The sequence below is a fragment of the Daucus carota genome, chromosome 1, assembly GCF_001625215.2.
Source record: "Daucus carota subsp. sativus chromosome 1, DH1 v3.0, whole genome shotgun sequence".
In the NCBI taxonomy this organism is placed as follows: domain Eukaryota; kingdom Viridiplantae; phylum Streptophyta; class Magnoliopsida; order Apiales; family Apiaceae; genus Daucus; species Daucus carota.
Window position 1 is genome coordinate 44753106 of NC_030381.2, and position 22408 is coordinate 44775513.

The window sequence follows — 22408 nt, forward strand, 5'->3', positions numbered from 1 at the left end:
TTATTAAAGCCGCCAAGCTATCATGAGTTGCGGGTTCCACTACTTGAGAAAGCAAAGAAAGAGACAGACAAGCTAAGGGAAAGACACGAAAAAGCTTGGAGGCAGTATGGATGTACACTAATGTCTGATGGATGGTCAGATAAGAGGGGGAGACACTTGATTAATTTCCTTGTAAACAGTCCAGAGGGGACCTTTTTCCTCAAATCAGTTGATGTTTCAAGTGAAATTCAGGATGCTGTTATGTTGGCAAATCTGTTTGAAAAACAGATTGATGAGATTGGAAGAGACATTGTTGTTCAGGTATATACTAATGACATATATTACTTTATTTCTTACATTATCTCTAAGTATTGTTGTTTAGGTGAATACTAATGAGTAATGACATAATTATATAGGTTGTGACAGACAATGGTGCTAATTTTAAAGCCGCGGGAGGATTATTATGTCGCCGTATTCCTACACTTTATTGGACTCCTTGTGCCGCACACTGCTTAGACCTAATGTTAGAGGATATTGCCAAGTTGAAGGAGTTTGATTCAACCATCACACATGGCAGAAATATAACCACCTTTGTGTATAGGCATGGTCGACTCTTAAGTGCAATGAGGGAGAAGACATTAGGGAGAGACCTTGTGAGAACAGCAGCTACAAGATTTGCTACGGCTTTCCTCACACTACAAAGTTTACACAAAAATAGGGAGGCCTTGAGAGCATTGTTTGGTGGTGTAGAGTGGTTCAATTCTAAGTTGGCTAAAACTGTTGTCGGAGGAAAAGTGCATGATGCTGCTCTTTCAACAAGGTAAAAAAATATTTATTGTGTCCTTTTTGATAAGAACTATCAAAGAAATACCTACACTTTCTCACTTGTTTTATTAATGCTAGGTTTTGGAATAATGTTGAGGATTGTATTAGAGCATCACAATCACTCTTAGTTGTATTGAGGATTGTTGACGGGGATGAAAAACCGGCTATGGCGGAGATTTGTGCTTCAATGGATTATGCCAAGACTAGGATCAAAGATGCACTTGATAAAAAACCAAGACTTCAAAAAAAAGTCTTAGGAATTATTGAGAGGCGATGGGAGACTCAAATGGAAGTGGAATTATATGGAGCTGCTTTGTTTCTTAATCCCGGAAGATATTTTGAAATCAAAGAAAATGATCATGCATATGCTTCAAAATTGAGGATGAAGTTCAATGATGTTCTTGAAAGGATGGTGCTTGACATAAGTTTGGTGGAAAAGATAAGTGACCAAGCCGATCAATATGATAATTCAAGAAATTCATTTGGAAAGCAATTATCAATTCGGCAAAGGAAATCTAAGAGTCCACGTAAGTACATGATGTTAATTATGAGCTTATGATTAATGATGTTCTTGAAACGGTGCTTGACAATGTTTTTTTTATAATAGTTGATTGGTGGGCTGCTTTTGGTGGCAATACTATTGAGCTAACAATGTTTGCTAAAAGAGTTGTTGGCCTATGTTGTTCCTCATCCGGTTGCGAACGTAATTGGAGCACCTTCGAGTTTGTAAGTAGTTATTTCTTCTAAATTGTGTCGTTATCTACTTAGTAATCACTACTTAATATTGTATTTGTATGCAATTGTCCTATTTCACAGATTCACACCAAGAAAAGGAATAGATTGGAGCATCAACGTTTGAATGATTTGGTGTATATACAATACAACCGAAAAATTGCAACAAGATTCCAAAAGAGGCGTGAAGATGGTAGGAATTTTGATCCTTTGCTTCTAGATGATTTTCAATGGGATAATGAGTGGGTAAATGGAGAAGTTGTTGATCCCGGGGATGAGGAGTTATGGATGGGTGTTGATAGAGCATTGGATGCAACGGAAGGTATGGAAGGACGTCGTAATCCTCGAAGAGGTGGCACTGAGTTAAGTACTTATAATAGACGTGGGCGTGCTTCTACTTCACTTGTAGATGAGGATAATGACATAGAGGAAGATCACATTCCTATCATTTTAAATGATGATGAGAACGTCGATGATGATTATGGACAAAGGCCAAGAACTTCTACTCGCGAAGATGCTACTGATTCGAATACAAATGAAGTCTTTGACCTTGATGATTATGTTTAATTAATTGACTGCATTGTTGTGTTTTTATCTTGCTTTCTTTTAGGTCTTCTAGACTGTTACTATGCACTTGTTATTTTGCATTCCACTTGCTGAACTATTTAAATTTCTGCCCAGTTTTTACAGTTCTGCAGTTCTACTTACTGTCCACTGCCTACATTTTCTGCAATTCTTTGTTTTTCTATGTCCAGATTGTGTATTCTGTTTCTCTGCCTACTGTTTTCTGCTGGCCAGGTATGTATTCTGCATCTCTGTCTTAGTTTACTTTGCTTCTTATAATCCTATTTGTGCAGTCAATTGTGTGTAGAAGTGTAGAATATGTAGATATATATAAAATTACTAATTTTATACTTTGTCGACTAGTGTCGACTAGTCTACGACTAGTCACGACTAGTCACGACTCGACTTGCCGGACACTCCGGTCGACTCGACTCGACTTACCGACGTAACAACCATGCTTATAACTTGTATATTTTCTCTACAATTCCTAATACATGCTCAGATAATAAAACGACATATAAAAAAATTATGAAATCACACCTTCCCGTACTTCGGACATTGTGCCCTTGGATGTGTACTGATATTGTGTCCATTGTGCAGTAAAGAACGAACTTCAGCCTGATAAAATGGATATTGTCAAATATACAGTTCAGGATTTTTCGTGTCAAGAGTTTATATTGGCTTGTCTTTTGCAGGTTCACGAGTCATGCATATATTACATAATCTTTACAACTTTTTCTTTATACGCACGATCTCCATTAGTTTTATCCTGGCTGTGTTATTAGATGAATGTATCTAAGTGCAGTTACAATATACTAACAAAAAGTGTACACAGTTCATTAAAACTATAAATTTTAACTTTGAAGTTTGAACAATTAGTTTGTGCAAACTTGTCAGGCCCTTAGTTATAACAATTGTCACTTGTCAGGGAAATGGATATGAATTTTAACAAATAAATAGAGATAATGGCTTACACAGTCTGCATGATATTCCGCAGGTGAGTGCATGTTGAGCTCATCAACTGCAGTTCATCACTTCCTCTAGCAAATAAAGATAATTATAATCAATACCAGTGACAGAGCAACTAAACAGAATTAGCCAACTTAGGGAATCCAAACATATTATCTGGTGGTATGATCAAGCTATTTATAGGATAACTCCTTACATGGATTTTTCTGCTCTACAGCTTCTAGTGCAATGACACCCTAAACTAATTAAATTCCCCCCCCCCCCCCCCCCCCCCCCCCCCCCAAACCCCAATTGGGAATATAAAGAACAATCACCTATATTACTATTAATTCATCTATTAAGAACACTATTCTCATTTGGCATGCATTATTATAAATGCCGTGAAAGACATTGCTTGAGACTTGCAAATCACCATTCAGATGCAGAGCTTGTGAAGTTTTTAACCTTTTAGAGAAGCATATTTAGATAAATGGATATTCTGAGGCTCTTATCTGACAAACAGAATGTGTAGGCAACTGCATGACAGATTTTTTTATCAAGCAATATCAACGGTTCCACAAAATCTAGAAAGATGTATTTCAAAATTTATTAGTTAATCATAAGTGGTTCCAGTTTGCAGACAGTATCCCTAGTTTTAGTGCAAGGATTATAAATTGTAAGGAGAACAAGACTATAAGATGATCTTAAAGAAAGCACTTGACAGTATATACATTACATATTCATTCAACTTATCACAGCACCAATAACACCAGATACAAACATTGTTCATGTAAAACACATTATTAATAAATTAAACTACCAATAACAATAATATTTCAGAAATCCTCGTCTAATTTAAACACATGGCTATCCGCATTGCCATTAACACTATTCATCACAGACGCCTTCTGATACTCCCCAACCCTCTTCTCAAAGAAATTAGTCTTCCCCTGCAACGAAATCAACTCCATCCAATCAAACGGATTCTGCACATCATACATCTTCCCATACCCCAACGCAACCAACAACCTATCCGCCACAAACCTAATATACTGACTCATCAAGTCCCCATTCATCCCAACCAAAGCACACGGTAACGCATCACAAACAAACTCCCTCTCTATCTCAACTGCATCCGCCACAATCCCCTTAACCCTCTCCTCACTCGGCTTCACCCTCAATAAATCATACAACAAACACGCAAAGTCACAATGCAATCCCTCATCTCGCGAAATCAGCTCATTCGAGTAGGTCAATCCAGGCATCAGCCCTCTCTTCTTCAACCAAAACACCGCGCAAAAACTCCCCGAGAAAAAAATCCCTTCCACACAAGCAAACGCCACAATCCTCTCCGCGAAACACTCCCCTCCATCAATCCACCTCAGCGCCCAATTCGCCTTCCTCTCGACACACGGAATCGTCTCAATCGCCCTAAACAACCTACTCTTCTCACACGAATCCTTCACATACGTCTCAAGAAGCAAACTATACATCTCCGAATGTATATTCTCGATCGCGATCTGGAAGCCGTAGAACGCCCTAGCCTCCGCCACCTGGACCTCCTTCATGAACCTGCCGGCGAGATTCTCGAGCACGATGCCGTCAGAAGCGGCGAAGAAAGCGAGCACGTGAGTGACGAAGTGTTTCTCGTTGGGAGTTAGGGTTTGGAAATGAGCAGTGTCTTGCGATAAATCGACTTCTTCGGCGGTCCAGAAGGAAGCCTCGGCTTTCTTGTACATTTCCCAGATTTGGGGGTATTGGATAGGGAACATGCAGAACCGGTCCGGGTTGGGAGCGAGCAGGGGCTCTTCTTCAGATGATGGCATTTTGATCAACTAGGGTTTCCTGAACTAGGGTTTGGGAATCGGATCGCTGTTGAATATGATGATGCGGTTGTTATATAATGGGGATATATGAGCGGGGGATTTGAAATTTTTGGATGATTTACCGCGTTTCGGCTCCAACTGGGAGTAAAAGTTAAAAAGTTCAAAATTGACATGATTATGAATTACAGTTTCTGTGTGTTCCTTTAAAACGGGTGGAAAGCCCTCGTTTCGCACCTGTGCAAGTAAGAAACGCTCAACCGGAACTAATCGGTTTTTAATTCAAAATTTAAAAGTCATTTATTGAAAATTATATTACTTTCGACGTCTCAATTTATTTGGTTTGTTTGACTTTTTGTGGTCAATTGATCAAATTTTGATCAATAAATTACTCCTAAATCATAAGTTACTTATAAATCATTTTTATTTTTGTTATTATATTTTTAATAATTTATAAATCATTTATAAGTCGAAATTACTCAAACAGACATTTTAAACTCTCGGCTTATCAGATAAGTTACGTTAAGTAAAGTCATAAGTTTAGCCAAACCAGCTTTATTATTTCTAATATTTATGACAATACAAGGGTCGTTTCGGTGAGTTTGAAATAAGTACTTCTTGCATAAAATAAAGAAGTGAAGTATAAATTAGAAGCAAGTTAAGGCTTATAAGTGATTAAAATGTTTGATAAAGAAGTAAAAGCCATGAAACAAAATCTAGCATTCTAATAGCATCTCCAATAGTCTCCTAGTTGGCTTCTATATATAATATAAAATATTAAGCTCCTGGTAAGTTAATATAAAATTAAGAGCGTCAACTCCAACAATGCTCTTTATATTTGCTCCTAACTTATATTTTATTCATATTTTGAAATCAAACATTTGTCATGTAGTGGGAGTCTAGTGTGAGAATTGGAGGAAATGATTATTTTATTAAGTTAAGATCCAACTAGTAGCTCTTAAATTAGAGGAGAGAGAAGAGGCTCTTAAAGTTTTTAAGAGCCATTAAGAGTCTCTTGGAGCTCTTTTTTTTCTCATTCTCCTTAAATTTTGATTTAAGAGCCAGTTTAGGAGCCTCTTTTTTTTTTTTTTTTTTTTTTTTTTTTTTGTCACAAGATACTTTCTCGTATAAACGATTTGTATCAGAATACAAAAGCCGCTCCCAGGAGTTCCTTTCGTTCAAGAAAGTTTACCATCTAACCCTCGGACATGCAGAGATGACCGGGGACGCTTAGACAATAAAGCTTTAATGTTCGATAAGAAAACACCCACAAGGTCCTGCTCGGCTTTCCGTCCTTAACTTCTGTCGAGTACCCTGAAAAAACCACATAAATACAAAAAACATGAGAAGTTCATATATATTGACTAAATAAAGTTGATAAATCATAACATAAGAGAAAGACGAGCAACATAAAGCTAAATAAGAATGGAACATAAATATGTTACAGAGAATCTTGAAAAAAATGAGAGTAACTCAAAACTACAATAATACAATTAAAAAAACATGAGTAAAGTGCACTTTGTGTGCTCGCACTTCACTCAAGACACCACTTGCATAACTGTAATTTAAAATCGAGCACTTGTAATATCAATTTTTGTATTTCATTGTATTTTATTGCATTCCGTTAATCTGGGTTAACTCCGTTAATAATTTAGAGAGTAAAGTACACTTTGTGTACTCGCACTTTATTTAAAGTTCTTTTTGTGTACTTGCACTTTACTGTAAATTTTCAACTAGAGTATTGCAAATGATGTTTTTGAGTAAAGTGCGAGTACACAAAATGCACTTTACTCTTTCAATTATTAACAGAGTTAATCCAAATTAACGGAATACACCAAAGTGTAAAGAAATACAGAGATTGATATTGCAAGTGCTCGATTTTGAACTACAGTATTACAAACGATGTCGTGAGTATATTAGGAGTACACAAAATGCACTTTACTCAAAAAACATCTACACCAAAGAGATAATGAAATCTCTTTGGTTAGATACTTTAGGACTTAATACATAGTAAAATATACCATGCAACAATACATCATAATGTGAATCAGATTGGTTCTTGAGATTAAATTCTTTCTGTTGTGCCATTTGGGAAGCAACATTGTGATCATTATTGCTATCATTACTACTGGGATGATTGCAGCAAAGTTGTACAATGCAGGAACTGTTCCCATATTCTGCAATTAGTAGCTGTAGTTATTGGCACTTATTCTTGACGCACACTGATGGTATCTTCAATATGCATTTCAGAGATGTTAAAAACAACTGAGTATCCAACCTGGATTACTTGTCCCGCAATTAAATAACCCAGAGTTACGGGGAAGAGGAATACGAAGTCTTCTGGGAACTCCTGCAAGAGCTTTTCCAGGTACAAGGTCTGTGAATGCTGTCCATTTTCCTATCAAAAAGGAACTCTGTAGTCTGTCATAAGGCTTCGTACCCAGCCTGGGCCAAACTGTGACGACCTCATTCTTCTAGTCTCCAAGGACCTATACAGTACACCCAAAACGAAAATGATTGCTAGCAACCCGTTTACATAATTCGACTGAAATTGATACTTCTCTTCAGAAGGATCCTCACCTTTAAGATTTTTAAACTCATTAATCAACCCCTGTTATACAAATGCACTTGGTGTAAAATCAAATCACACATACATAACAAACTTTGCGAAAATTATGGACAGCATTACAGAACATTATTCCAGTGTTACAGAACATATATATATAGTAGAACTAAACCAATTTTTTATCCTATTATGCCTAAAAATTTGGAGATGTTTTCAGCAATTACAAGATATGGATGTGCCAGTGGATGTAGATGCATACGTGGCTAATAAACACAAATTATAAGATCACAAAACTAAAATTTAAAAGTTGTCACCAGGCCAGAAGCTTTAGCAGATTTAAGAATCCTGAATGTATGCCAGAAAAAAGTGCAGACTAAGGCATATTCACTAATCAGTAGCACTGGAGATAATTATCTTGACTCTAGTCTCTGCTATGAAATATCATAATCCTTTATCTTTTGAGGTTTAACTAGGAAGCAACACTTTCAAACTAATCACCTAATTAATTTGACAGATATTGTTTAAACAATCTAAGGTTGGTTTTCCCACCTTATGAAACAGCTAAAAAGATTTGTCGATGATGTCAAATGAGAAGCTTCCACCATTTCTTTCCACAAAATCATAAGTCCTCCCCCCAGTCCAACTCTTGGGATCTCAAAGCCTTGTTCAAAGCCGAGTTTATTACACATCATACTAACTTTACCTGCTTCCAGCTTAGTTTCCATTAAAACCAGTACATCAGGCTTATAATATCTAGTAAGTAACCTTGCTTGTCTAATAGCTTCTTCACTATTAAGCCCTCTAGCATTCCAGCTTACAATGGCCATGCTTGACTTATTCCCGGTATCAGTTGTATTTTTTGAGATACTACTTCTTAGAGTTAATTGGCTTCTTGTGTTATTCTTTATCTAATTTAGTTTTTATGTTACCTTTTCCTAAATCGATACTCTCTTTTACTATTGATTCTTATTTATTAACTTGTTAATTTGATTGCCAATATCTACTCCATATTTGACGTTTCAAATCATTGCTCCTTTAAGCAGCCATTTATTCTTGGAATATATGTTAGTTATATATGATTCCTTTACGATTTATTTTTAATTTTGATGCCAGAACAATTTAACCCTGATTTTTCTGTGGTATTTAAATTGGGTTCTCACTCCTGTTGTTTAGACGAGAAACTTAAGATTAAGTTGAAACTTATTCACGTAATCAAGTGTGTATGCTATCAGCTATCCCCTGAATTACTCATGTACTTCTTGTCCTTGTATTTTCCAAGATTTAAATTATGTTTGTTGTCCTCCACATTGTATTTTCTAAGAGTCCAGTAGGTTAAACTCAACTATAATTCTCACCAAAGTTGTTACTAGGTCTGTTATTAATTGTTTTACTTGCCCTTTACTTACTGCAGCAAAGAAAGAAGCTATCCAGGTTAAATTTTACTATCACAAGAAATATTTTATCAATATTACAACCCACACCTGCACTAGTTTGAGCTTCTATTACTTTGCGAAAATTCTGGACAGCATTACAGAACATTATTCCAGTGTTACAGAACATATATATATAGTAGAACTAAACCAATTTTTTATCCTATTATGCCTAAAAATTTGCAGATGTTTTCAGCAATTACAAGATATAGATGTGCTAGTGGATGTAGATGCATACGTGGCTAATAAACACAAATTATAAGATCATAAAACTAAAATTTAAAAGTTGTCACCAGGCCAGAAGCTTTAGCAGATTGAAGAATCCTGAATGTATGCCAGAAGACTAAGGCATATTCACTAATCAGTAGCACTGGAGATAATTATCTTGACTCTGGTCTCTGCTATGAACATATCATAATCCTTTATCTTTTGAGGTTTAACTAGGAAGCAACACTTTCAAACTAATCACCTAATTAATTTGACAGATATTGTTTAAACAATCTAAGTTACTGATAACTGGCTTTAACTTCGGACGTTTTGTTTTGCTAGTAGTAACAGTCATTTTCCAACAATCAGCAATATGTATGTAGATTAGGATTGGCTTAGAATAATAACTTTTATATTACCCTAGTTAAACTATTTACTCTGTAAGTTTGTAATCATATCAAAGTTTGAATTATTCAACAACTAAGTTTTACTCGATCAACAAGACTTTCCTGGACTCGAGAAAAGTATAGAAAAATTAGTGAGATAATTCCCATGTCTAGGCTGTTTGCTATATACTGCTAGATTGCAAACTGTGAACAAATATTTGAACCCCTTGAAATAATATTATTAAGATTCAAAGATAACAATAGTAGCCTTCAGTTATATAGAAGCAGACATTCGAGGAAGTCTTATAGACTTATCATGGCAGGGAGTAAACATATGAAGGTTACTAGTACGTGCATACAGTTCAAACTCTTGAAACACAACTACATCAAAATGCATATTTTCACTATCTAGAAGACTAGAGATGTTTTAATAAGTTTCAAGAATGAATTTCTTATATTATGGTCCTTTTAGGGAATAAAAGTGGTTTGTGCCTTGCAAATAAATATAGTCAATGTTCTGGGGAATGAAAATTAGGATTTTCTGCTACTATTTAAATAATCTATCTGACAACTATGCTCCAACTTTATTCTTACATGTGGTTCTCAGCATGGTGAGGGACATCTTCCATCCATGATACTTCCTCGTTTAACTGTAGTGCTTGCCTGGCCATGTTGTGAGCCGGGTAATTGTGCTTTCGACTAGTGTGTGAGACTCTCGTGTCTGGAAAATTTGAAAATAGTCTTCTTATATCAGCAATGAGAATCCCCATTTCATTGTGATACACCACCTCTTCATTGTTTACAGCCTGGACCACAGATAAGGAATCACTTAAAATTCTTTTTGGTGTCAACCCACTAAATTGAGTCCACTGTAATCCCACCAGTAGAGATAACGCCTCGGCGTGTAATACTGATAAAGCACCCTCTAGAGGCTTTGAAAGGGCTGCTAGACTCCTTTTGTTTTGTGTGACAATAACAGCTCCCAAGCCTACCTTCTGTGAGAAAGTGGATATTGCCGCATCTACAAACAGATCTAGATCCTGAGTCTCTATCCCAACCTGATTCGCATGCGAATTATCTCTGCCAATCTGCCCTGCAATTGAGTTCTCTCTGCTCTTTTGTGCTCCACTTTCTTGCTCATGTGCCATCTTTATTTCATCATAGTACAAGGTTAACCAATTTTTCAGTTGTTGTGGATTTCTTTGTTGTTGACCATGAGTCCTCTTGTTTCTTTCTATCCATAGGCCCCATGCTGTGATAAGCATCCTAGCAAATTCTTCCTTTTCTAGTAGTTCAGAGGCGTATAATAACACCCCTCTGAAGGAGATTTCTTCCTTGTGACCTACTAAGAAAGGGTAATCCATTGTTTCCCACAAACTCTGAGAGAAAAGGCACCAAAACACGGCGTGTGCGTTAGAATCTTCTCCGAAACCACATATTGGACAACTGCTATGAGAAGATACATTTCTACGGTATATGCCTTTCCATGTGGGTAGTATCTCATGATAACCCCTCCACGCGAATAATAGTATCTTCCTTGGAATTTTAACTGCCCAGAATGCTTTCCACCATTTTGAAACTACATCAGACGATGATGAGTCGCCTGATTTACTATTTGAGATCGCCATCATATATCCACTCTTGACCGAATAGTTACCATTCCTGCTATAGTGCCAAAACCATGAGTCTGGATGATCGAAAGGACTTAGCGGGATTGATAAAATAAGCTCGGAATCTGGAGTTAGAAAAAGTTGTTGAATAAGTTCGCTATTCCACATCCCTGGTTGTTGGATAAACTCAGTAACTTTCATATTTTCATTCAATCCTTGGGTTTAGGAGCCTCTTGGAGATGCTTAAACTTCTTAAAAATACTTCTTCACTTTTTACACAAACAACTTCGAACTTTTCAAACCAGAAACCAGTCTTAAATGCCTGGCCAAACACCACTTAGATTTTTGAGTTTAAACCGGGCTTTAAGCCCAGGCAAACAACTGATGGTCATACAATTCAGGTTGTGTGCACATTATATCATAACTCATACTCTAAGTTAGATTTCCATCTGCTCGCACCTATATTTAAACTGCTCGCGCTTAATTTAATGGATTCTGTCCTTTTGAAGACTTTTGTTCCACATAGGTTTGGGCTCAAACACAGTGACTGCAGTAACTCTTGGGGTAAAGAATAATAATGTTTCAGCTCAGCTCCAACTCCCTGATTGCATGTCAAAAACTATGAATTACAGGATGCTAGTAACACGAGAATTGGAAGGTGGAGTTTAAAAGGCGTTGGAGAAGAGTTAGCATTGGATCACGAATTGCAGACAGATCATATCGTGTGGCATATAATTAACTAAACTTGTTCAGATAAAAGAACTGCAACTTATTTTATTCATCAATTACAGTGGTATAGTCTTTGATCTCTTTAATTATCTACGTCTACTATATATCGTCCTGTGCAGAAAAACTTAATTCGGTTTTAATCAGAACTACTGCTGCAGGTCAATCTTTGTTAAACTATCTGAAAAGTTACTTTATTCTATCTGCTAGGTCACGGGGATGAACCTAATAACTGCTTCTTTATGAAATTTTAAGGTAAATACTAATATTGTGTATATCTGAATTTTTCTGACAAAACTTGTGCACTTGGTACTATGTTTTATCAGCAAAGTTATATATTCTCATAGTATATGTACTGTAGAATCAGTGACTTGCTGTCAGTTCCTTGTAAATTAGTGTTTAATACCTTGTACTTAGACAAGAAGATTTACGATGACCCATAAATTAGGTTTACATAAGATAATGTGCCTTCTGAAGAAAGTATATATATACGTTCACCTTGGTTCACTGGAAGTGAACCAAGGCGTGAAGAAGAGAATAGGAGGTGGTATTAAAAGATAATGATGGAGAAACAGAAATGAAGATAATGCAAGTCTTTGATGTTTTTTATACAATAGTAAAGATATGATCCGATTAGATGTACAAATGTTGAGCACGATTGGATAGCCCAACTAGTGGATTATTCTCTGTTGTCCCTGGATACCTTCACTGAACTCTCGCTCACCCTGAAATGTATGGGTTTTGTTTTCTTCAGCTCCTGTTCAAACAAATTAGTAAAGAATAATTGCATTTAATAAATTATATGCTGGACATGATTTTACTGAACTTGATGACAATATAGCATCATTATTCTATATAAAAAAAGAGTCTGCATCCAGGGCCATAATTTGTAAACAGTTGTGTGAGAGAAGGAAATCTCTTTCTGCAAAAGGTGAAAGTGATTTGTATTAAGATTCAACATCGGTGTACTAAGGGTCTGTCTACATTTATTTTCTTGCATGTATTTACCAAAACAAGTAGATAGCAAATGTCCGTGATGTACGTTATTTTAAGAGCCTGTAGGAGTCTTTCTAAAAAGCCCCCGCTAACAACTTGAAATTTTAGAGAACTATCTAGTAGCTTAACATGGTATCAACAAAAATTTGGGATAGATCTCGAGTTTGATTCCTTCCTACCCCCGAAATTCTCAATTATAAAATCTGAACACTAAGGCAAATATTTCTCCAAATTGATGACTCTCGACTCAAAACTGGGTTTTCCGGTGAAGGAGTGTTGAGATATTATTTATTAAAATATCTTCTGCACAACTTGAATATTTAGGAGAGCCAGTGACTGAATAACCTACATAGAGATTAAGAGGTGCGATTGGATTATATTGCACATGCATGTCCACCATATACAATATTCATGGTTAGTATATTAACCCACTACCCACATAACACCCTCTGCATAAAACAAACTCAATGAATTGAGTTTTATCTACTGTATTTCTGGGGCAATGAGGGAGATCAACACTTTAAAATGATTGAGCCATTCAGCTGTTACCATTACTGGCCTACTACTTTTTGGTGGTGTTATATATAATCCCAAATTTTGTTTTTTCTCCTTGGAGTTGTTTAAATTCCCAACAATTCAGGCTCAGCTTGCTTAAATTCTGTTTGCACTTTGATTACTTTAGTGTATATTAAAGAATTGAGTAAAACATCAGACATAATCATCTAAAATATCAAACTAACGTTGAAAGAACTCGATTCACTCAGATACCAGCCTCCCTCACAACCATTGTCTTCTTACAATGGTTCATATGCAAACATAGTTTTGACAGGAATGTATACTTTGCACACCTCACTGCGCAACAACTTATAATTAACACTACAAGAAAAAAGAGCTTTTATTCGAACTGAGAAGGAATTCTTTTATATAGGAAATTTAGTATGATGAGGTTCTGTTTTTTCTTTTTAGTGCTAGTGGTGATCACCAAATTCCAAAACGGTGTACTAAGCAAACAGCACATGGAATCCAATATCCCCTATTACCTTAAAGCTTTTCGTCTATCAACATCCATACCTTACCATTGTGTTATGCATGGCTAAAATCCAAATCCAGGTTTAATTATTCATGGCTCAAAGGCTGTAAGCACTTTATTGATTGGTTGCAGCAGAATTATAATAATCTGCTAATTTCAACACATGGAAACACTCATTTACATAGAATGCTCTACATTACTATTAATCAGCAAAGACTACAGATTAGTAGATTACATATTATAATTAAAATTATTATGACTGGTAATGTTGTTATGTCATTGATCTCACTCACCTGCTCCACTATTCAGAGCAGATACAAGTTGTTGGTGATATCTTATTAATTTCATAAAGGTGTAATGCATTTTTCAAATATGTTTTCAGGGAGAGTGTCGTTTCAACAAAAAATAATGTCAATGTGTAATTTATTTGCATTATTATGCGGGTGCTAAAATCAGCCAACTTCTTTTATTTTGCTAATTAACTTCTTAAATAACATTTATATACTGTTCTGGATTTTTCTAATATAATTGTGGTGAAAAAGGAGCATGTACATGAAAGTAAGAGTAATGATAATATGTATAAGACTCTCCTTCAATGTTGCTGCTAGCTAGCTCTTACTAAAGACAATCTAGTCATACACATTTCACATGGATTCTCCAAATAACTTGTCTAGATTGACTCCCCTAGCTCATCCAACAAGAACACTTCTTCTGAAATTCAATGCAAAGCATATAAATGATCAATCTGAAACTCCAACACCTCCGACAGATGAAGATGAAATTAACACTAACATTGAGCAACACCACAATTACTACATTCCTGAACTTGAAGCTGATGATGTGCCCTTCTATAACTCAGCCTCCTCGACAAACACTCCTCTACGGTCACCCCCTCATGTCGGCTGCCTTCAAACTCCTTCTATTCGGCTCTATGGCTCCGGTAGCAGGAGATCAAGATCAGTGAAAAGTGAAGTTACTGAATCAAGGTTTTCAAGAAGGGAAGAACAACAGGATGATAGTCAAGCTTCTGGAATTTATGTCACCTGGAGTGAGTTGTGGGTGACTGTGCCAGGGAAGAATGGTGGTCGCCGCCCAATTCTGCAGGGGCTCACGGGCTATGTAAGGCCTGGTGAGTGTTTGGCCATCATGGGTCCTTCTGGCTGTGGCAAATCTACTCTTCTTGATACTTTAGCAGGTGATTCTACTAGTACTATATACCAGTTCACTTATTCTGCAGCTATGTATAAGTTTTAAACGTTTTAAGTATCGGGTCATGTGAATGGCATTTTAATTGCTACCTGATCTCTTCAAGAAAAACATGGCACTTGAAGGCGTATGTGACACCTTTATACAAAGTTATCTACTTAAAATTATATTTTGCTAAGTGTGGAGAAAGCTACTGAATCTCTCAATATATATCCAGATGATTTTAAATGTAAATAGTATCACATAATCTTATTTTGCAATGTTAACACAATGATCAATTACAGGAAGGTTGGCTTCAAACACAACACAGAGCGGAGATATTCTGATCAATGGGCACAAACAAGCACTGGCTTTTGGTGCTTCAGTAAGAATACCAAGAATAATACTCTTGAATATGTCATTTATTTCGAAATATTTAGGTAGAAAATTCTGAAATAACATTGAGATTTTTTGACTTTTTAGGCCTATGTGACTCAAGATAATACACTGATGACTACACTAACCGTCCTAGAAGCCATATACTTTTCCGCTCAACTCCAACTGCCTGATTCTATGTCAAAATTGGCGAAGAGGGAGAGGGCCATAATGACGATTACAGACATGGGATTGCAGGACGACATGAACACCAGAATTGGAGGCCTTACCGGTGGCCAGAAGAGGAGAGTTAGCATATGCATAGAAATCTTGAAACACCCACAACTTTTGTTTCTTGATGAACCTACAAGTGGATTGGATAGTGCAGCATCTTACCATGTCATGAGCCGTATAATTAAACTTGCTCAGCAGGATAAAAGGACTGTCATAGCTTCCATCCATCAACCAAGTGGTGAAGTCTTTGATCTTTTCCATAATTTATCACTTCTATCATCTGGTAAACAAGTTTATTTTGGTGCAACTTCACGAGCTAATGAGGTAATTACTCAAATTATGCTAATGAGCTATACAAAACGTATTTAACCACCTGCCAGTCATAATTTTTACTATTATTATACTATTTTGCAGTTCTTTGCCTCTAATGGCTTCCCTTGTCCAAGCACGAGAAATCTTTCTGATCACTTCCTCAGAACTATTAATATTGATTTCGATGTTGTAAGTACCAAGTGTATGTACAATATTATTTCAGGAAGCATTCCTGATTCCCAGTAGTGCTTTGTTAATTGACTGTATCTTGGTGTTCAATGTTAAATAGGATGTTGAGCATGAGCTTGGTGGAAGCGTAATAACTGCCACAAAAGCCATTGAAATCCTTGTCAATGCATATACCTCATCCGAAGCACACCAGCAAGTTATCAATAAAGTACAAGAGATATGTGAAAAGGTAAATCAAAAATTTACTAAAATTTAAATTGGTACACACACTTACAAAAATTCACATTTTTCAATTTTTTCCTGCAGAATCAAGTGACACTAAAGGAGAAGGAAGGTCAAGCAGGCTTCATTACTCAATGCCAAGTTCTTACCAAAAGATCTTTCATCAACATGTATCGTGATCCAGGTTATTACTGGCTTCGTCTGGTAATTTATGTTGCATTGTGCTTGTGCATTGGGACCATATTTTATGACGTTGGCCACAGTTACAGCGCGATTCAGGTAAGCTTAAGAATCTTTCCCTAATCTTATGTGCATATATGTCCAAACCAGTGTCTTCAAAATAGTTCTGCTTAGCCAATGTATATAAATTTGTACAAATTTTATTAATAATATATAAATGACAGGCTATAGGTTCAATGCTCATGTTTACGGCAAGTTTCTTGACTTTTATGGCCATAGGCGGATTCCCTTCTTTTGTAGAGGATATGAAGGTACATAGCTTGATATTCATATTTGAGCACATCAACATTTTGCTGAAATTGATCAACTTATTTGCATTGATCTCTAGATTTTTATACGAGAAAGATTGAATGGACACTATGGAGTAGCTGCATATGTTGTGGGAAACACCCTTTCTTCTGCACCATACTTGTTATTGATCTGTATCATCCCTGGGTCAATTGCTTATTTCCTCGTTGGCCTGCAAAAGGAGTTTGACCGTATTGTCTACTTTGGCATGATACTCTTTGCCTGTATGCTACTGGTCGAAAGCCTAATGATGATGGTTGCAAGTATTGTCCCCGATTTTCTGTTGGGAATCATCACAGGTGCTGGACTTCAAGGAATGATGATGTTGAACGGAGGGTTTTTTCGACTGCCAGATGATCTCCCTAAGCCATTATGGAAATATCCAATAAGCTACATTTCATTCCACAAGTACGCGTGTGAGGGACTTTTCAAGAACGAGTATCTGGGACTGACATTTCCGAATGAGAAAGTTGGAGGACCGCCTACAATTACTGGAGAGGAGATTTTGAAGAATTATTGGGAAATGGAAGATTATTCAAAATGGTTGGATTTGGCGGTTTTGTTGGGAATGGTAGTAATATACAGGCTTCTGTTCTTTGGAATTATAAAGGCTTTAGAGAAGTTCAAGCCAGTGATTGCAGCTTGGATTAGTTCTTGGCGTACAGACTCAGAAGATAATTCTACAGCCCCTGATGTAGGATGCAGTGTTCGTCGTGTTCGGACTTTTTCACTGTTCGATTGTTCATTTTATACTGTTGATTTAACATTTCGCGAATAGATTAAAAACAAGGCAAACTATTTGTGTGTGTAGTGAATGAATTCATGGCAACAAAAATGTGTGTGATACATGTTTGCATCTGTCTATTATTCTGGTGTGTTTTTGGCAACAGACAGGATTGATAGATTTGATGTGCGTTTTAAAACAATAAATCTTTTCTCCTTTAGTCTTCTATGTGCTGGTAAGCCTCAGTAGTAACTAGTTTATTAGTCGTCTACATCATGCTGGCAAATGATCTGGGTCAAGGCTCGTTTACAGAATAAGAATTATACTATTGGTTTGCAATTTGCCCGGTTTTCTAATATTTGCCAAGTGATCAATCTATCTGGTCTTTATAGGGGATCAGTAGTTTAAAGTGAGAGTGAAAACAGAGTATATTTTGTCTTCAATACTGAAAGCACAGTTTAATTTGAACATCTATAAGGACCAAGGGACCTTAACTCTGCCATATCAGACTGAAAACTTTCTTTGATGTAATTTAACTGAGAATATTAAATATCATTGTTATTAGATCAACCGCTCTCGTCTTCAAGTACGAACGAACCAAAAAGTAAGGATGTACGCGATTCGGATCGAATCGGTTACGACTTACGAGACTAAAGTCCCCAAATAACGGTTTTATAAATCTACGATCATAAACGAATCAAAAAATAGGGGTGTATGCGGTTCGGATCGAATCGGTTGTGATACTAAAGTCAAACCAAGCCGCAAATAACAGTTTCATAAAATCTAAGAATCACAACGAGATTCACGATTGCGATTAAACAAATCAATTCTAACTGCTAAACTGCGATTTCTGCGGTTCGATTGCGGGTCAACCACCTGATAACATCAAAAAATTAAATTAGAACTACTATAAATTATTACATATTTTCAGATACAAATCATCACTTTCCAGACAAAAAGTAAAGATATATGAGTCAAAATAACTAATATAAGATTCGAAATTTAACTAACACCTTATATTTATTTTAACAGAAATTTTTAAGGGAAGGATTACAAACTGCAACACATTACAAATTTTGGGGTGTAAACTGTCACGTTCCAAAATATATGTACTCATCTACCGATGAGCCAAAGTTGAGGGTTCCGAACACTAATCTCTTCAAATTTCTTCATTTTCATCCCAAATTCATTTGTGCCCCCTTGACATAGTAATCTCAGTAATCTTCTAGTCATTTCAAAACAATAACATACATTTTCCTAAACAACCCGGTGTGTATTCAAAGATACAGGAATTTAAGCGGTCATATTTTGCATTTTCTCAGTAACACAATGGAGAATCAAGGAAGCTCTTTTCCCACTGATGAAGCGACTCAACGCAAGCACGCGGCAATGCTCGATCGTCTCTCTCGCCTCCACGATTCTCGAAACTCTTCCAAATCACGTGATCCAAACGACCCCTCTTTCGAATCCACACAAACATTTCTCACTAATTTCAATAATTCCAAGCTCTCAATTGAGTCTCAGCTCTCTCAAATCCCCAAATCTTGCGACCCCAGATCAGATATAGCCACTCTATCTGTCTCTATATCAGAGCTCGAGACCCTAATTTCTCAAAACTCTCACTTTTTGCCGCCTTATGAACTCCGTGCTTCTCTCAAATCTGTGGCTGATCTTAGGCAGAATTTGGACGAGGTTAGTTGTAGAGTGATACCCAAGAAGAAATTTTCTTTTAAGTCGAAGAAAGCGAGTGGGAATGTGAGCTTGGAGAGTGCACGCAAGGTGCTTGATGAAGTGCCTGCTGCTGAAAATGTTGGGGTTTTTGGTGTTCGTGATTCAGTGGGGTTTAAGGGAAAGGAAAATGAGGTTTTAGTGAAGGAATTCAAGAGTGGTGAGGAGGAAATCGGGGAGTTTGTGCTTTCGGATTTGGTGAATTGTGAGGTGAGGTTGATAGGTTGTTTCCGGGCTTTGTTTGTTCATAAGTTGGTTAATTGTAGAGTTTATGTGGGGGCAGTGTTCGGGTCAGTGTTGATCGAGGAAGTGGAGGGGTGTGTTTTTGTGATGGCGTCGCATCAGATTAGGATACATCATGCTAGGGGAACTGATTTTTATCTTAGAGTAAGGAGTAGGCCTATAATCGAGGATTGTAGTGGAGTGAGGTTTGCACCATATTGTTTGGGTTATAATGAGATCGAGAGGGATCTTAAGAAGTCAAACCTTGACGAGGAGACGGGGAATTGGGCCAACGTGGATGATTTTAAGTGGTTAAGAGCTGTTCAATCCCCAAATTGGTCTATTTTACCGGAATGTGATCGGATTGCCACAGTAAATATCTCTGGCTCAGAGCAATGAGATGATGATCAAGGTTTTGATTTATATACTTATATATCTGTTTGTGATGATTACATACGAACACTACAACCTGTACTTGAATCTCTTTATCCTATATAAGTGCTAATATGATAGACAGACCAAACAATAGTGAAGTTATCTTAAAGATCAATAGATAATAGGATTCCTTGAGGACCTATATTGGATACAGATATATAAGTATTATATTTTAATCGATATTATTCAACTATTTGCTTATTGCTGGATAAATCTATAATTGCTGCTGTATACTTTTTGTATACTTATTGTGCTAAAGCTAAACAATTCTGTTACCATGAAACCTCAAAGTGTTTTGGTTTGTTATATTCATATGTAGCAAGCAATATATTAGGTGAAATAAAGGAAAACTGGAATGGGTCTAATGATTGATGCATAGGATGTAGTTTTCCATCCTGGACTCCTATGTTGGAACTATTGAATAGCCCTTTGTTTTGTGGTTATCACTATTTAAGAGTACAAGGGGATACAATTGTAGTCGAATGATTAAAGCCCCCCCAAGTTTTTTGAATTGTTCTGGAAAATCCATGGATCGATTAGTGTATTTTGTACATCATATGCATGTTGGTTTTTGCAATACAATTGTAATTGAATGATTACTCCTGCCCCCCTCTTTCAAGTTGCTTTTGAATAGTTCTGGAAAATCCATGAATTAATTAGATTATTTTGTACATCATATTGCATGCTGGTTTTTGTAATAAGCATCTTTGCAAATGGGTTTGGAAATTTGTGCTTCTCTGATTTTTTCTTAGAAAATTCTTGAGGATGTTATATAACTGGAATTTAGGCTATAAAGAGACAAATGAAACAATAAATTTATGACCAAACACAATTAAGTGTGTTGCATGTTAGGGTTTATTTAATTTTTATGTATCAACTTTTATGTTAGTATATGTAACTTCTGAATTTTTAATTAAATATCTGTCCGAATTACAAAATACAAACTATTAAATGTACCTTCTATTAGAATACACTATCATTTATACGAAATTACAAATATATTATAATAAGTTAATGACATTATATTTTATATTAAGATACTCATTACAACAAATATGAATCATTCAATAAAATTGTACTCACTCCGTCCCTCTAAATTCTTTACAGTTTTTTTCACTGCTTAACACACATTTTAAGGCGTATATAAAGCATAGTTTCATAACTTATTTTTAATTTTTTTTTTGTATAAAACTTTAAATTTTAAACTTTTATTCAGAAAAGAAAACAGTTTAGAATAATTTAAGAAGCTACTCCCTCCGTCCCATTTAATTCTATACGTTTCTTTTTCACTGCTCGACACGCACTTCAATGTTCCTGTAAAATTTAGTTCCATTACTTATTTTTTAAATTTTCTTTTTCTGAATAAAAATATAACATTCAAATTTTTATTTACAAAAGAAAAATCTTAAAATTCAGTTACGGAACTATACTTTACGGGAGCATTAAAGTCCGTGCCGCGTCCCCGTCCCCCAATGTATATAACTCAGGGGGGCGGAGGAAGTATACTTTATAGGAGCCTTAAAATGCGTGTCGAGCCCTCTGTCCCGAATATAAAGGACGCGGGGGGGGGGGGGGGGGGGGTATCATATAAGATACTGTTAACTTATTAATCATTAAGCATGTTCACAAATCACAGCAAGGGCTCTACACGTGCTTGTATATATATATACTCACACATATATTGTCACTTATTGAAATTAAGTAGTTATACCAAAGGCCTCCTGGTTACCTTGCTCCCTTAATGGTCGAGGATTTAGACTTTGTCAAGACAAGGTCGGTGGGTGAGTGTGGTTAATCATAAAAGAAATAAGTATTTTTTCCTATTTATGTAAGACTAAGAAGTATGTTATAACCTTAGTCATAATAGGTGATCATTGAAATTTATTTATAAGAGGTATGTCATAACCTTAATCATTGATTTTCTTATTAGGAGAATTTGAGCTTTTTGAGGACCAGCTTTTGACCACTCTTTTTATTAACAGTAGCTCTCTTGAGCTCTTTCTGGACTAAGAGTACATATGACACGTCTTGGGGCCTTGGGCACTCCTTGATTCTGTGACCAACATTTTCTTTCTATGACAAACTTTTACGAAATGTGTATATTTTTTAGTTTTGTAATTCCACAATTGTGTTTGAAGTTCAATTGAAAGATGATTTTTGCTTGTTCTTTATCAAGCTGCATTTGGTAGTTGCTGACAGTAAATATTGATGAATGCAGAATTGCCAATAGCCTGCTGACGAAGGAGCGCGAATAGCAGAAATTCTCTCTCTCTACTCTACTGCGCCCATTCTTTAGATCATATGTTTTGAAGATATTGTGCTGAGTAACAAATATTTTGATTGAAGAAAATATGATATTCTCTTGGATGCTAGGGTCTATATGCTACAGATAGTATCATTCTTTCTACTTAATTACATGTTTCCTTTGCATA

At 36.1% G+C, this 22408-nt stretch overlaps 5 protein-coding genes across 6 annotated transcripts; 3 read left to right on the plus strand and 2 right to left on the minus strand.

Annotated features, from left to right (window-relative positions):
* The first annotated feature begins 12 nt into the window (after positions 1–12).
* On the plus strand, positions 13–2558 carry LOC108223205 (uncharacterized). Its single transcript, XM_017397343.2, has 5 exons — positions 13–300; positions 396–799; positions 883–1331; positions 1412–1530; positions 1621–2558. The coding sequence occupies exons 1-5, from the start codon at positions 121–123 to the stop codon at positions 2101–2103; spliced, it is 1635 nt and encodes a 544-aa protein (XP_017252832.1). The 5' UTR covers positions 13–120; the 3' UTR covers positions 2104–2558.
* A 1254-nt stretch (positions 2559–3812) lies between these two features.
* On the minus strand, positions 3813–4942 carry LOC108199407 (ribonucleoside-diphosphate reductase small chain). Its single transcript, XM_017367212.2, has one exon. It carries the CDS (start codon positions 4872–4874, stop codon positions 3885–3887), a length of 990 nt encoding a protein of 329 aa, XP_017222701.1. The 5' UTR covers positions 4875–4942; the 3' UTR covers positions 3813–3884.
* Positions 4943–6808: 1866 nt separating this feature from the next.
* LOC135149875 (uncharacterized) lies at positions 6809–12038 on the minus strand. Of its 2 annotated transcripts, none has more exons than XM_064085659.1 (2): positions 10055–12038; positions 6809–7451 (listed from the first exon to the last, which is right to left on the minus strand). In XM_064085659.1, the coding sequence occupies exons 1-2, from the start codon at positions 11269–11271 to the stop codon at positions 7448–7450; spliced, it is 1221 nt and encodes a 406-aa protein (XP_063941729.1). In that variant the 5' UTR covers positions 11272–12038; the 3' UTR covers positions 6809–7447. The 2 variants fall into 2 exon arrangements, with proteins under 2 accessions (XP_063941729.1, XP_063941728.1); XM_064085658.1 differs by having other exon boundaries at positions 6809–7360; positions 10055–12037.
* Positions 12039–14357: 2319 nt separating this feature from the next.
* Positions 14358–17811, plus strand: LOC108205150 (ABC transporter G family member 1). Its single transcript, XM_017374966.2, has 8 exons — positions 14358–15017; positions 15313–15392; positions 15491–15940; positions 16031–16117; positions 16218–16346; positions 16424–16618; positions 16744–16830; positions 16908–17811. Exons 1-8 carry the CDS (start codon positions 14471–14473, stop codon positions 17643–17645), a joined length of 2313 nt encoding a protein of 770 aa, XP_017230455.1. The 5' UTR covers positions 14358–14470; the 3' UTR covers positions 17646–17811.
* A 970-nt stretch (positions 17812–18781) lies between these two features.
* LOC108211318 (tubulin-folding cofactor C) lies at positions 18782–22408 on the plus strand. Its single transcript, XM_017382885.2, has 2 exons — positions 18782–19953; positions 22195–22408. The coding sequence occupies exon 1, from the start codon at positions 18921–18923 to the stop codon at positions 19938–19940; it is 1020 nt and encodes a 339-aa protein (XP_017238374.1). The 5' UTR covers positions 18782–18920; the 3' UTR covers positions 19941–19953; positions 22195–22408.